General features: G+C 44.8%; 1 protein-coding gene across 3 annotated transcripts in view; it reads right to left on the bottom strand.

The window, feature by feature from the left end:
• Positions 1–330: 330 nt before the first annotated feature.
• Positions 331–12,241, bottom strand: part of CDK16 (cyclin dependent kinase 16) — a 75,258-nt gene continuing 63,347 nt past the window's right edge. For all 3 annotated transcript variants that reach the window (XM_083354013.1, XM_083354014.1, XM_083354015.1), the window contains 6 exons: positions 10,855–10,952; positions 9,627–9,732; positions 8,867–8,909; positions 7,057–7,147; positions 4,188–4,265; positions 331–3,046 (listed from right to left, as the gene is read on the bottom strand). In XM_083354013.1, coding sequence (XP_083210139.1) covers positions 3,009–3,046; positions 4,188–4,265; positions 7,057–7,147; positions 8,867–8,909; positions 9,627–9,732; positions 10,855–10,952 — 454 coding nt within the window. In that variant the 3' untranslated portion in view covers positions 331–3,008. The remainder of the gene's footprint in view (positions 3,047–4,187; positions 4,266–7,056; positions 7,148–8,866; positions 8,910–9,626; positions 9,733–10,854; positions 10,953–12,241) is intronic.

The raw sequence follows: 12,241 nt of genomic DNA, 5'->3' as shown, positions 1-12,241 counted from the left end.
CAGCAAACCAAGTCTAGTGCTGTATCATACTGACAGATTATCTCTGCAAGAATGGAAGTAACAAAACGTACATATTATGGCTGGTGAGTTCCTGTTGGAAGTGTGATCTCATTTCAGACCTACTAAGAACAGGTCAGTTTTGAGGCAGAGAAACATTTTCAACCACTAGGTCCAGGGGGCTTCAGAGAGATGTTCTGGGGCAGGGGTAGGCAACCTTGGCTCTTTTATGACTCGTGGACTTCAACTCCCAGAATTCCTGAGCCAGCAATGCTGAGGGGAAAGGGAAAGGTTTCCAAGCTGAGCCATGCTGGCTCAGGAATTCTGGGAGTTGAAGTCCACGAGTCATAAAAGAGCCAAGGTTGCCTACCCCTGGTTCTAGGGAGAAAGGTGAGAACTCTGATCAGAAGGGACAAGAAAATGATCCCTCAACTAGAGGTTTCTGATCCTAAGGTGCAGTTGAAAGAGGAGGCAAAAGGAAGGACCTGGGAGGCCATAGTCAAAAACCCAGTAGGCAATAACTGAGGGAAGGATCATGCAAGGTTAAAAAAAGACCTGTAGATATTCACTAGGTTGAAGGAAAGAGGCTGGTCCTTCCTGCTTATTAGGATGCCTGTGTAAACACAACCTTCTTATCGCCTGAGCCGAGCACTGGTTACTTTCAGCCTATGTGGAGAGGTGAATGCTGGGCAAAGTATTCTAGGCTAGATTTTTCTCCAAATGTTCCCACTCCGTGGGCAGCAGCATCTGAATGTCAAGGCAAGAGGTCACCAGCACCGCAAACTCCTGGCATCCCAGTGCATAAGGTCGGCTACATCTCTGCATGTCCTCTGTAGGCATTTTCAGAAATCCTTTTTAAGTTGCCCGAGCATTGTAACAGCAACTAGAACAGTTCCTCTTATGGCTCTCATCAAGGGAAGATCTTGGAACTTTATAAGCGCTTCATGCTGCATATAAAAATGGTTACATATGTACATGGATCCCCGCCCTTCAGTTCTGTGCAGTGAAGTTTCTGTGCCCTGAGCATAAAGGAACAGTCCTGGCCTGGGGAGCTGTGATACTGTTGGGCATTTCCGTTTTCCTGCAAATCAGCTCTCCTAGTTGTAGGAGAAGTGGAAGCAGAGGGAGTCCAAACACAGGCAGGTCCCATGGAGACTTTCTTCTCTAAATATTGAAGGCTCTGGCATACAGGGATGCATCTCTAAAGAGCCCAAGACTGCAATACACAAAGGGCATCAGAGTCTTCTGAGTAAAAAGTCGATCCCAAAAGCAGACAGTTTTGGAGGGATGTTGGTTAAAGCAAAGGGGGCTAGTTCCTCCAAAAGAAGCACAGACAGGAATTGAACAGTCTTTGAAACCAGTGAAAACATAGCTGGGGAAAGGGCCCATTGCCTCTTAAGTATGTCTGATTCTCAATGGTAGAAGAGATAATTGGTGTGGCAAAGTGCAGAACGGATGTTCTTTCTTGTTAACTTTGGATTCAAAACAGAATGGGAATTAATGGGAATTATGTAATCTACATAACTAAGCACTAAGATCCGGCTACTGTAAATTGTTACCATAACCGTGGGATTGAACATTGTAGGAACTGATATGAAAATCTAAACAGCGCCGAGACAAGGCAAACGATTTGCATGAAGAAGACCAAATAAAGGCTGGCATTTTATAGTTCTAGTTTTGGACGATTACTCCCATATTCCCTAAACTGCCGGTCCTGCATACTGAGGTTGAGGGGTGGTGTTGTCCAAAACGTTTGTGAAAGTGCCAAGCTTTTCATACCAAAATAAAGCACCACAGCATCAGAGGAAGATGTTGATGGGCCCGTTCTAACCTAGTCATTTGGATATAAGAAATGTTAAGACAAAGCTACAGGTCATGATCACCTAGGGGACTGTAGTAAACATAGAAAACAAAGAACAGTGGTGAGAGAACAAGGCACAATCCACTGGGAATTTCCTGCCCAAGGCCTAACTCGAATAGCCGATGCTTGTGTCTGGACTAGAAGTCAGTGGACTGCGTCTGGAAAGGCAAAGGAAGAAATGCAAACCCTGAGTACCAAGCAAGTAATGTAAGAGCCGTAACAGATGAACAGGAGTTAAGTCAGGATTGAGAGCACTAACCAAGCACAAGCCCAGGCGAGGCACCAGTCAAGACCCAAGGGATCAAAAAGGAGACTCCACTTTGGTGTGAGAAGGAGATGGAAGCAGCTCCAAAGCTGAGCAAAAAGAGTTTGGAAAGAGGGCACCCTTGCAGCCGGAAAGCCCCGATAAGGAAGAAGACAAGAAAAAAAGGACCATCTTTCCAAAGATTTGCGAATTCTCAGAGGACATCTGGTTGCCTGGTCCACCCCTGGACTTCAAAATACGCGGTTAGGCCAGGAAAACAGAGCACCCGCCACGTCCAAAGAAAGTGATTGTAGCTAGGAAGGAGGAGTCCACTCGTCGTCCGAAATACTAACAACCTCCCCAATCCCGTCGATTCCTAGATTATGGAGTGCAAAGAATGGAACTACTCTGGCTCTGGTGCTTCTCCTCCCTCCACCTGGCCCACTACTGGGATGAGATAGGGAGGGGATTGGCTCCCTCATAGTTAATACTGTACACTCCCCATTAATGGAGAGGCTGGAGTGCGGGGGTGTCTCTCTCTCTCTGTGTATAGATATTTGTAAATATAATATTTATAATATTGCATTGAAAAAATAAAACTTAAAAAATAAAATGAAACACCGTGTGTGTGTGTGAGAGAGAGGAGACAGAGGGAGGGAGGGAGGGAGGGAAGGAGGGAGAGTCCGTCCCAGCGGCACAGAGAATTGGTGGCTGGCTTGTTGGAGCCAGGAGCCGTCATGTTTCTCCTCAGTTCCAGGGCCCTCCACCTTTGCCCCGGCAAATTCCCAGCACAAGTTCTCATGCCACAGTTCAATACCAAGAAGCCACCGGTGGAGATAGTCCGTGGGGTGGGCTGTGGGGAAAACCTGGCTTCTTTCCACCCTTGCCAACCCAGAACTGTAGGCTTCAAAGCAGCAGGCTTGGTCGTCCATTCTGACCATTCACTGTAGGGAAACAGCAAAAGTGTTATAGATAGAATGCATTTGGCGCTTTCCCCCATCTTCTAGATTAGTTTTTTTTTCTCCCCCAAACTTGACCTTTTTAAGACGTATGGACTTCAACTCCCAGAATTCTGGGAGTTGAAGTCCACACATCTTAAAGTGGCCAAGTTTGAAAAGCGCTGTTTTAGAGGAGGATGCTATTAACGTCCCCCCCCCCTATTCCTTCTAATGTTTCCTCCCCAACCTGGTAGTGTCTCCCTGTCTCATAGTAATAACTGAGCCTTGTCATAAAGCTTTGGGCAATCTGGAATTAGGGTTTTTTTTGTGTCATATAGATGTAAATTTCATATTCTCTCAGCAACCTGGTGAAGCAGCCATGTTGGGTTAGGTCCAAGGCTTTTAGCCCCATTTTATGGATGGAAGAACTGTGGTCTAGAAAAGTGCGGCTGGCCTAACGCCACCTGATGAGAGCAACTCCAAGTTGGGTTTTGAACAAGGGCATTTCAATTCAACTGCAAGTCAGTCTCGAGATCATAAGGTTCCGATGCCACACGCCTTTTTTTGCATCCTGGTTCCTTCCCCACCTCCTCCATCGTTTCGTTCCGCTTTCCCTTCTCCTGATCCCAAATTTCATTAGCTTTAAAGTAATGGGGTAAACTTTGAATTGGGGATGCCCTGAGCTAAAAAGACTCAAGTCAGATTTGAAGCAGAGGTGCCAGGGAGACTCTAGTCAGGGTGACTTGAGAGAAAGGGGAAGGTGCTAACTCATGATGCTAAGAACAGGAAGAAGTGCGAATGGAAGCGGGTGGGGCACAAATACCTGGCCTGGTGGCTACAATTCAGTGTCCACTAACTGGAACGTGGTTGCTGCTTGGGGGAGAGGGGAGAGTGGTTACTGCACAACCACACACAGAGAGATGCAGTGTTAAGCAGGGGGATGGGAAAAGACTGCTTCTCCGAGAGAGCAAGTTTTTGGAGACCGGAAGAGGCAACAGCTAGGAAGGGGCTATCCAGGTGCCCTTTCAGTACGAAGAAATGTGGGCCACCAATTCAGGGGGAGGAAGAGAATTTTATTCAAAACTGAGGGCTTATGAAAAAGCGGAGGGGCTCCTGTTGACAGAATTGCTCGACAACCACTTCTCACCTGATTCAGGCAGGGAAGCAGATCTCAGCCCAGTCTCTTTCTGTAACTGAATCTCCTTTAGTGCAAATATTGATGTTGCTGCAGGGGAAGAAAAGAAAGGCACAAAGCCAGTGAGATAACCCCAACTACTAGGCCTGCTGTTCTATCATGCTAGCATGTGCACTGATAAAAAGGATAAAAGTAATTTGAAATTTTAAAAGGGATGCGGTGGCTCAGTGGGTTAGGACGCTGAGCTTGTCGATCAGAAGGTCAGCAGTTTGGCGGGTCGATTCCCGAGTGCCGCGTAACAGAGTGAGCGCCTGTTACTCGTCCCAGCTTCTGCCAACCTAGCAGTTCGAAAGCACGTAAAAATGCAAGTAGAAAAATAGGGACCACTACGGTGGGAAGGTAACAGCATTCCGTGGGCCTTTGGCGTCTAGTCATGCCGGACACATGACCACAGAGACGTCCTCGGACAAGCGCTGGCTCTTCAGCTTTGAAACGGAGATGAGCACCGGCCCCTACAGTCGGAAACGACGAGCACGCATGTGTGGGGGAACCTTTACCTTTAATTTGAGTACAGCAGTCTGTGCATGTGTGCATGTGTGAGAGAGAGAAAAAGAGAGAAAGAGAGAGAAATACAGACAAATAGAGAGAGACAGACAGAGACAGTGTATGCGGGTTGGCCAATTTTTGAATCCATTTTTATGGATTTGATCCCATTAAGGGAAGTGGCAGACATTATTTGGTTCCTTCTGATCAATCACATTGCTTCTTAAAGACTGTCTAGACAAATGCCTGCAGTTTTCGTGGCAAGTTTTCAGAAATGGTTTGCCGGTGCCTTCTAAAGTGACTGACCTAAGTCCCCTCACTGGCTTTGTGCCTAAAGCAGGAACAGAATTTAATAGTCTTCCAGTTTCTAGCCTGATGCCTTAACAGCCATACCCACCTGTTTAAATTCAAAACATGCATTCTTCACTGAGGTATGGAAAAATGAAAGCTATCAATCAGTTAATGACTGTTAGTGGTTCCACGATGGCATGTGAGGAAATATATATTGCATATTATCCAGTTCTCAGTTATTGGCCCATTTGAAGCCCTTAGAGCAATGGTTCATACAGTAATACATGAAAGGAAAGTGTAACCACAAAAAATGTTGTCACAATATAGATTGGGTAAAACACGTGACGGTGAAGTTTCACTGAATGTGATGCTATGAATTCTCAGTAAGTATCTAAAATTCTTAGAGAATAAATTCATCAACAATAAATATCAGCATTCAGGTTATGGGAAAGAAAACCTCAAGATAGGTCCTACATGGAAAGACTAATGGCTCTTCCCCCAATCTGCTAAGCACAGACAGAAATCTATTTTTAAATGATTACAGAAGGCTTGTCCACACCTACTGAGAAGGCAACCTGAACCCATCTTCCTGATCCAGTTTTAAAGTGACGTCTGCCAGTTTCTTCCGACATGAACCGGAATGGAAGGGGGTTTGTACCAGCACAAAGTTAGGGGCAGGACACCTATGCGACCCCAGCCATTAGTCACTGACTTTTGTGTGGGCGAGATTTGTGGATGGGAAAACACGGGGTCTCTTGCCGTGCCAAAAAGCCACCTTTCCCACCCCTTTTGCCAAACCACAGATGATAGGAAAAGCAAGAAAATGAGGGAAAGTAGCTTTTTTTGTGCCAAGGGAGACTCTTTCCCTGTTTTCCTTCCCCAAGGGGAGGACACTGGAGTAGAAGCAACTCTGCAGTGAGCTCCCTGCTACTTACAAGCTTAGGGAGGAAAAGTGGCGAGGACGAGGGCAGAGAAGTGGAAATAAAACTGCTTCCTGCCCCTCTCTCCCGTTGCTTCTTCTCACACCCATGAGAAGGATGGTACTTTCGCTGCCAGATTTCCAATCTCACAGACTTGTTACTTCTGGACTCATCTACTTCTCTCCTTTGCTCATCGTGTCATAGATAGAAGGGGAGAAGGAGGAGGAGGAGGAGGAGGAGGAGGAGGAGGAGGAGGAGGAGGAGGAGGAGGAGGAGGAGGAGGAGGAGGAGGAGGAGGATCCCTGGGCATCAACCTTCTAATTCCATGGAGAGATCACCAAGCTGACAGTCCTGCAGTCTTCTGCTGCCAGCAGCTGACACCGAAGAAGGTGTTCCCCATTCAGTCTCCTCCCTGCCCTTCTTCTGCCTCGTTGTTGAGGCAGAGAAGGAGGTGGAACTGAGGTCAGTCCTTCCTTTAGGCCAGCATATATTTCTGACAGTCCTGTTTTGGATGGCAGCACTTCATTGCCACCATGAGGAAGAGCCCCCAGATAAGAAAATGAGATCATCTCATAGGAAAACTAAAGCGCAGGGTAATTAAAGCTAGGCTGAATAACAAGGACAGAAGAAGCAGCAGGAAGAAGGTCAGTGAGGTGCAAGTCTTAAGGAAGAGACTCATCGTACAATGTGCCAGAGAGTCAAACGGTAAACATTTTTTTTTACCAGATCTGGATCTTCTGACTTCTGTGATTATAAATTGACAAGACATTATGAAGATAGCTCTCACACGCTGAAGTAACTGATCAGATCTTTCTCCCCAGCCTTTAACAGTGCACTACACTAATCCACCGGATTAGCTGAGTGACAAAATAACTGCAAAAAAGAGCATGGGTGCCCTTAAATTCTTAGCCTGTTCAATGAAAACATCCTTGTCAGTTAACCACTACATCGTAACAGATAAGAAGGACCAGATGGAGATGTTATTCCTAGCTTTCAAATGAATTCATGGTTCTTTTACCATGCTTCCATGCCACACCCTTCTCTTAACCTCGTTGTCCTTCGCTCAACCAGTACGTGACATCTCTGGCCTCCCTCCCTCCCTCCCTCCCTCTTCAGCCTGAACCTACTGTCCGGAAGTTTGAGGACCCGCTCTCCCAGACTGTGGAAGAACAGGTGACGCATGGCCTCATCCGCAGAGATCCGCTTCCTGCCCTCAAACTGCATTTGGGGAGAGAAAATAGAAAACAGCGTTTAGATGAAAGCTGCTAATGGCGTCTAGCTTTTTGCTCCTAATACAAAAGCATTTTTTTCCCCCAGAAGGGAGCCTAACCATTTATTTATTTATTTATCTTATTTAGTTACATTTATATACCGCCCTATTCCCTGAGGACTCAGGGCGGTTTACAGGGAATTAAAAAATCCACCATACAAAAGTTAAAAAACCAAATTAAAAAATATTAAATTGACCCTGTATACTTAAAACCCCAGTTAAAAATTTAGTTATCACACTGTCGGTATCACAGGTTAAACTGTGCCCCCAAATCTCCCAAAAGGAAACAGTGTTAAAAATTCCCCCATAACATCAAAACACAACTACTCAAGGTGCCTGTATTCTCCTCCTCCTCCCAATGTTTAGGACAAATCTCAGAACAAAACTGAGATGCTGACCCAAAATGCAAGCAAGGTGCAAAATGTTTTATTTTTATTTATATCCCACCTTTATTATTTCTACAAATAACTCAAGGTGGTGAACACTGGAACGCCAACACTGGAAGTTTTTAAGAAGAGACTGGACAGCCATTTGTCTGAAATGGTATAGGGTTTCCTGCCTGAGCAGGGGGTTGGACTAGATGGCCTCCAAGATCCCTTCCAACTTTATTATTATTATTATTATTATTATTATTATTATTATTATTATTATTATTATTATTATTATTATTATTATTATTATTATAACATAATTCAATACACCTTCCTCCTCCTATTTCCCCCACAATAACCCTGTGAGGTGAATTGAGCTGATAGAGTGGACCAAGGTCACCCAGATGGCTGTCATGGCTAAAGAGGGACTTGAAATCAGTCTCCTACTTTCTAGCCTTAACAAGTAGACCAAACTGGGTGGAAAAACCCAAGGATTTTAACTATCTTCAATTACCAGAATACTGTGAATTGTAAAATATTTCTAATCAAGTGTCAACCACATATCGCACAATGTTTTTTTAATACACAGGTTTTACCCTGCCAGGCTGGTTGCAAACAGCCCACAGGAGCTGCCTATGGCAGGCTGTCCTCCATGCCTAATGCAGAATATTTGAATTAGTGGATCGAAAGTTTCACCTATTTTGACCAACGGACAAATGAATAAAACCCTGCCAGCAATGACCTGCAGAGCAAGCAGAAAGGCTGAAACACGTAGCGCTCAAAAGCTCTTCTACTTCTTAAACTACAGTCACATACCATATTACCATCCACAGGTTCTACACTGAGGAATTAAGGCAAACAAAGCAGAAATATTTCTGCAGGAGCACCCGTTCTATGATAGATCCACTTGATGGATCCTTTTTAATGTATTCCACTCGGAAATTTGTTTTTGTTTGTGCATACGCACACACATGCTTACATTCCCCCCCCCCCAAAAAAACTGCAATAGTCCTTGAAGATAAGCAGCTTTACTTGAGGTCACCTGAGGTCCTAATTAGTAGCCCATTTTGTCCAGCACATTTATTCTTTGAGGACAACAAAACAATGCTTTCTTTATATGATCTCCATTTGTTAATGAAATTGATTGTTGCCTGCTCGCCATAGCAAGGAAGATTCTTCCTCTGCCTGAGGATGGCAAAGGAATGTAAGGAGTTTACGATTCCTAGAAGAGAGGGTCAGAGACCTCTAAACCCTAATTCTCCAGCCAGACCAAAATCATCATCATCATCATCTCACCTGCAGCAGCTTTCCTAAAAGGTCAACCCCATCGTTGTCCAGCCTGCACAATTAGGAGAGAAAAGAAAGGTCAAATTCATAACTTTGTGAGGAGAACTGAGGCTTTACTTCCTGGGATTGTTACTCTCTGACCCTGATGCTGCTACCCAATGTCTTTCCAACAACTGAACATGTAAAATACTTCATGTCCCTAAGTCAAATATTAATTGGGAATTGCACCAAAGAGTCATCGATGTTTCTTCCACCTTTGGGAGCCAAGGCCCAAAGAAAGATCTTGTTAATACCTCTTTCTTCCCAATAAAGCCCAAAGATTTTGGCCATTAAATGCTCATTCATGCATCCTGAAAATCACACCCCATGTATTTGTGTCTTGCCCAGAATTCAGCAAAGAAGGTACCCCAGGCAAAAGTCTTTGCCTGCCTCCTTGCTGGAAAAAAAATGACCAACCGAACTGGAAATATCTTCAGTACAAGATCCTCCTTGGATCTTGGAGGATCTTGTACTTTACTCTTTCAACACTCTGAGAGGGAGAAAGCAAGAAAAGCTACCTATGGCCGCACAGTGAGTCCATGTCTCTCTTTTCTTCTTAAAGAAGTCTCTATTCTTAATGGCTGAAAGGATATACGTGAAATTTTCCAGAATGTCCTATCCCAACTCTTCTGAGGACACAGCTATCTTTCTCCATCTCTTTTATGAGATGACTCTAGCAGCTCATCATCCATCAAAAGCTACCACATCTGAACTCCAGGCTGACACTCACCTAGGGGCATGGTTGATCAGGGCCTCAGAACGGTATTTGGGGTAATTAGACGCTCGGAATTCTTCATTGGATAGAATTCCAGGCCATGTCTCTTCATTAGGTGTCCCTGGCAACAGAGAAAAGAAGCAGAATTCTGAAAAGGAGTAAAAAAAACTGACTTCCAATGTCCATGTCACATGACAGCAGCAAAAAAGATGAGAGAGTAAGAATATTTAAAATTTGGTGGGAGAAATAAACTAAAATAAGTACTGTAACAGGGCTTTGTGTTGAGGCAACCAAAATGACTAATAAGGAAAGAAATATTACACTAATATGATTTATTATTCTTTAGGAATACTGGAATGCGTATACACTCAATTGTTATTTATCAAAACAATAAGAACTGTACTAAATCAACGTTTGCAAAAAAAAGGATATTTTGGGGAAAGAGGAAATCAACCAAAATTAACGTATGGAATACAGATTAAAGAAATTAATTAACGTATGGATTACAGATTAAAGAAATTAATTGTTAAAGATTGTTCTGCAAATGTAGCCCAGACAACAAACACTATTTACCAATTACTGAATGATTTATTCTTTGTTAAAAAAAATATCAATCAAATATATATATATATTTTTAAAAAAAGATGAGAAACAAGATCATTTCAGCAGCACGGCCAAGACACAGGACTCTCCTTCTCCTTAGGGATGGGGTTCCCTCCCCCCCCCCCTTTGTTACAGTTCCCTTTCTTCTTCCGTATTGTGTCTTTTAAATTCCAAGCGAGACCAGAGACACATTTTTTTTAAGCGACAGATAGGCTGATCTGGGAGTGTTTTGTGTTTTTTTTTAAAAAAAATGTGCTTTGTCTTTGATCAACTTATTTAATATTTAATTTAATAATTTAATTTGTATACCGCCCTTCTCCCGAAGGACTCAGGGCGGTGAACAGGGCAATACATAATAAAAAAACAGGATACAAAAATTAAAAAGTGATTAAACAACTATGCCCGTAATAATTACTAATACATATTAAAAGTTAAAACGAATTTATAAAAAACCCTAACCCCATCCCATCAGACCAGGCCAGCTTGTTCAACTTAGGGCATTCTAATTGGTATCCCCCGAAGAAACTCTTAACCTCCCATTATGAAATTATAGATCAACCTGTCTGATGGCCTTCGTTTCCTCTGCCTCCCATGTCTTCATTGATTTCTCAGCAGTGCAACAAGCCTGGCAGATATTTACCCAATATCCGAAAAATGAAATGCAGCTGCTCCTCAACTGTGGAGCCGGGGAAGAGCGGCCGCCCTGTGGACATCTCATAGAAAATGCAGCCCACGCCCCTGTGTGGAGAAAGGCAGGCAGATGTCATTGATCAGCCCAAGGAAACTGGAAGGACTGAAACTTTGTGCTATCAGCTAAAGTTCCTCCTTCTTCTATCTCAGACATGTCAAACACAAGGCCCGGGGGCCGTCTCCGGCCCGCGAAGTGGTTTCATGCGGCCCATGAAGCCATCCTGCAAACAGTGAGGGAACGGCCCCCACTGCCTTGGCCCTGGCCCAGAGACCCTCAGATCTCTCCCACTCCTGCCCAGCCCCCCCCCATAGGCACCCTTGATGCCAACGATGTAGAGCTGGCCACGCCCACCCAGTAGGCCATATGCACTCTAGCCACGCCCACCCAGTAGGCCACGCCCACCCAGGCCACACCCACCCGGCCCCCTGAGGGCAACCGGAATGCTGATGCGGCCCTCAATGAAATTGAGTTTGACACCCCTGTAATCTATCTTATCTCTCTGTAGTGATGAAAATCACTTGTAGACCAACCAAACATTTCTATTACCAGATTTTGCAAATCAGCCAACGATTCTGATATTTGAAACTCAGCTTTTTAAAAAAATCAAAAAATCTGCCTTACAATATATAACAGTCTGTATCAAAAAAGGGGGGGGAGGGATGGGGTAAATCTATTTGTAAAAGGTAAAGGTAAAGGTTCCCCCGCACATGCGTGCTAGTCGTTTCCAACTCTAGGGGCCGGTGCTCATCTCCGTTTCAAAGCCGAAGAGCCAGCGCTTGTCCAAGGACGTCTCCATGGTCATGTGGCCGGCCAAAGGCGCACGGAACACTCTTACCTTCCCACTGTAGCGGTCCCTATTTTTCTACTTGCATTTTTACCTGCTTTCGAACTGCTAGGTTGGCAGAAGCTGGGACGAGTAACAGGCGCTCACACTGCTACGCGGCACTCGGGATTCGACCCGCCAGACTGCCGACCATCTGATCCACAAGCTCAGCGTCCTAACCCACTGAGCCACCACGTCCCTTTATCTATTTGTACATTCTGCTAAAAGAGGGTTAAGGCAATGTGGTGGCTCACAAGGTTAGAACCCTGGGCTGATGATCGGGCAAGCCCTACGTTCAAAACCTGTTGCTGCCGTGAGTGAGCTGCTGTCACCTGATCCAGGAACCTGCCGGCCCAGCAGCTCGAAAGCAGGCAACTGCAAGTAGATTAATGGGTACCACACTTCAGTGGGCAACTTCATGGGGATACAAAAGGAGCCCCCAACTGGGTGTCCTCCAGGCAAGTGATGTCTCCGGCAAATCCTTTAGCCACAGGAGCACTTTAGTGCTTCTGA

This window comes from Vipera ursinii (assembly GCF_947247035.1).
Source record: "Vipera ursinii genome assembly, chromosome: 2".
Classification (NCBI taxonomy): Eukaryota; Metazoa; Chordata; class Lepidosauria; order Squamata; family Viperidae; genus Vipera; species Vipera ursinii.
The sequence above is the reverse complement of the archived record's forward strand: the minus strand, read 5'-3'. Positions and strand labels throughout refer to the sequence as shown.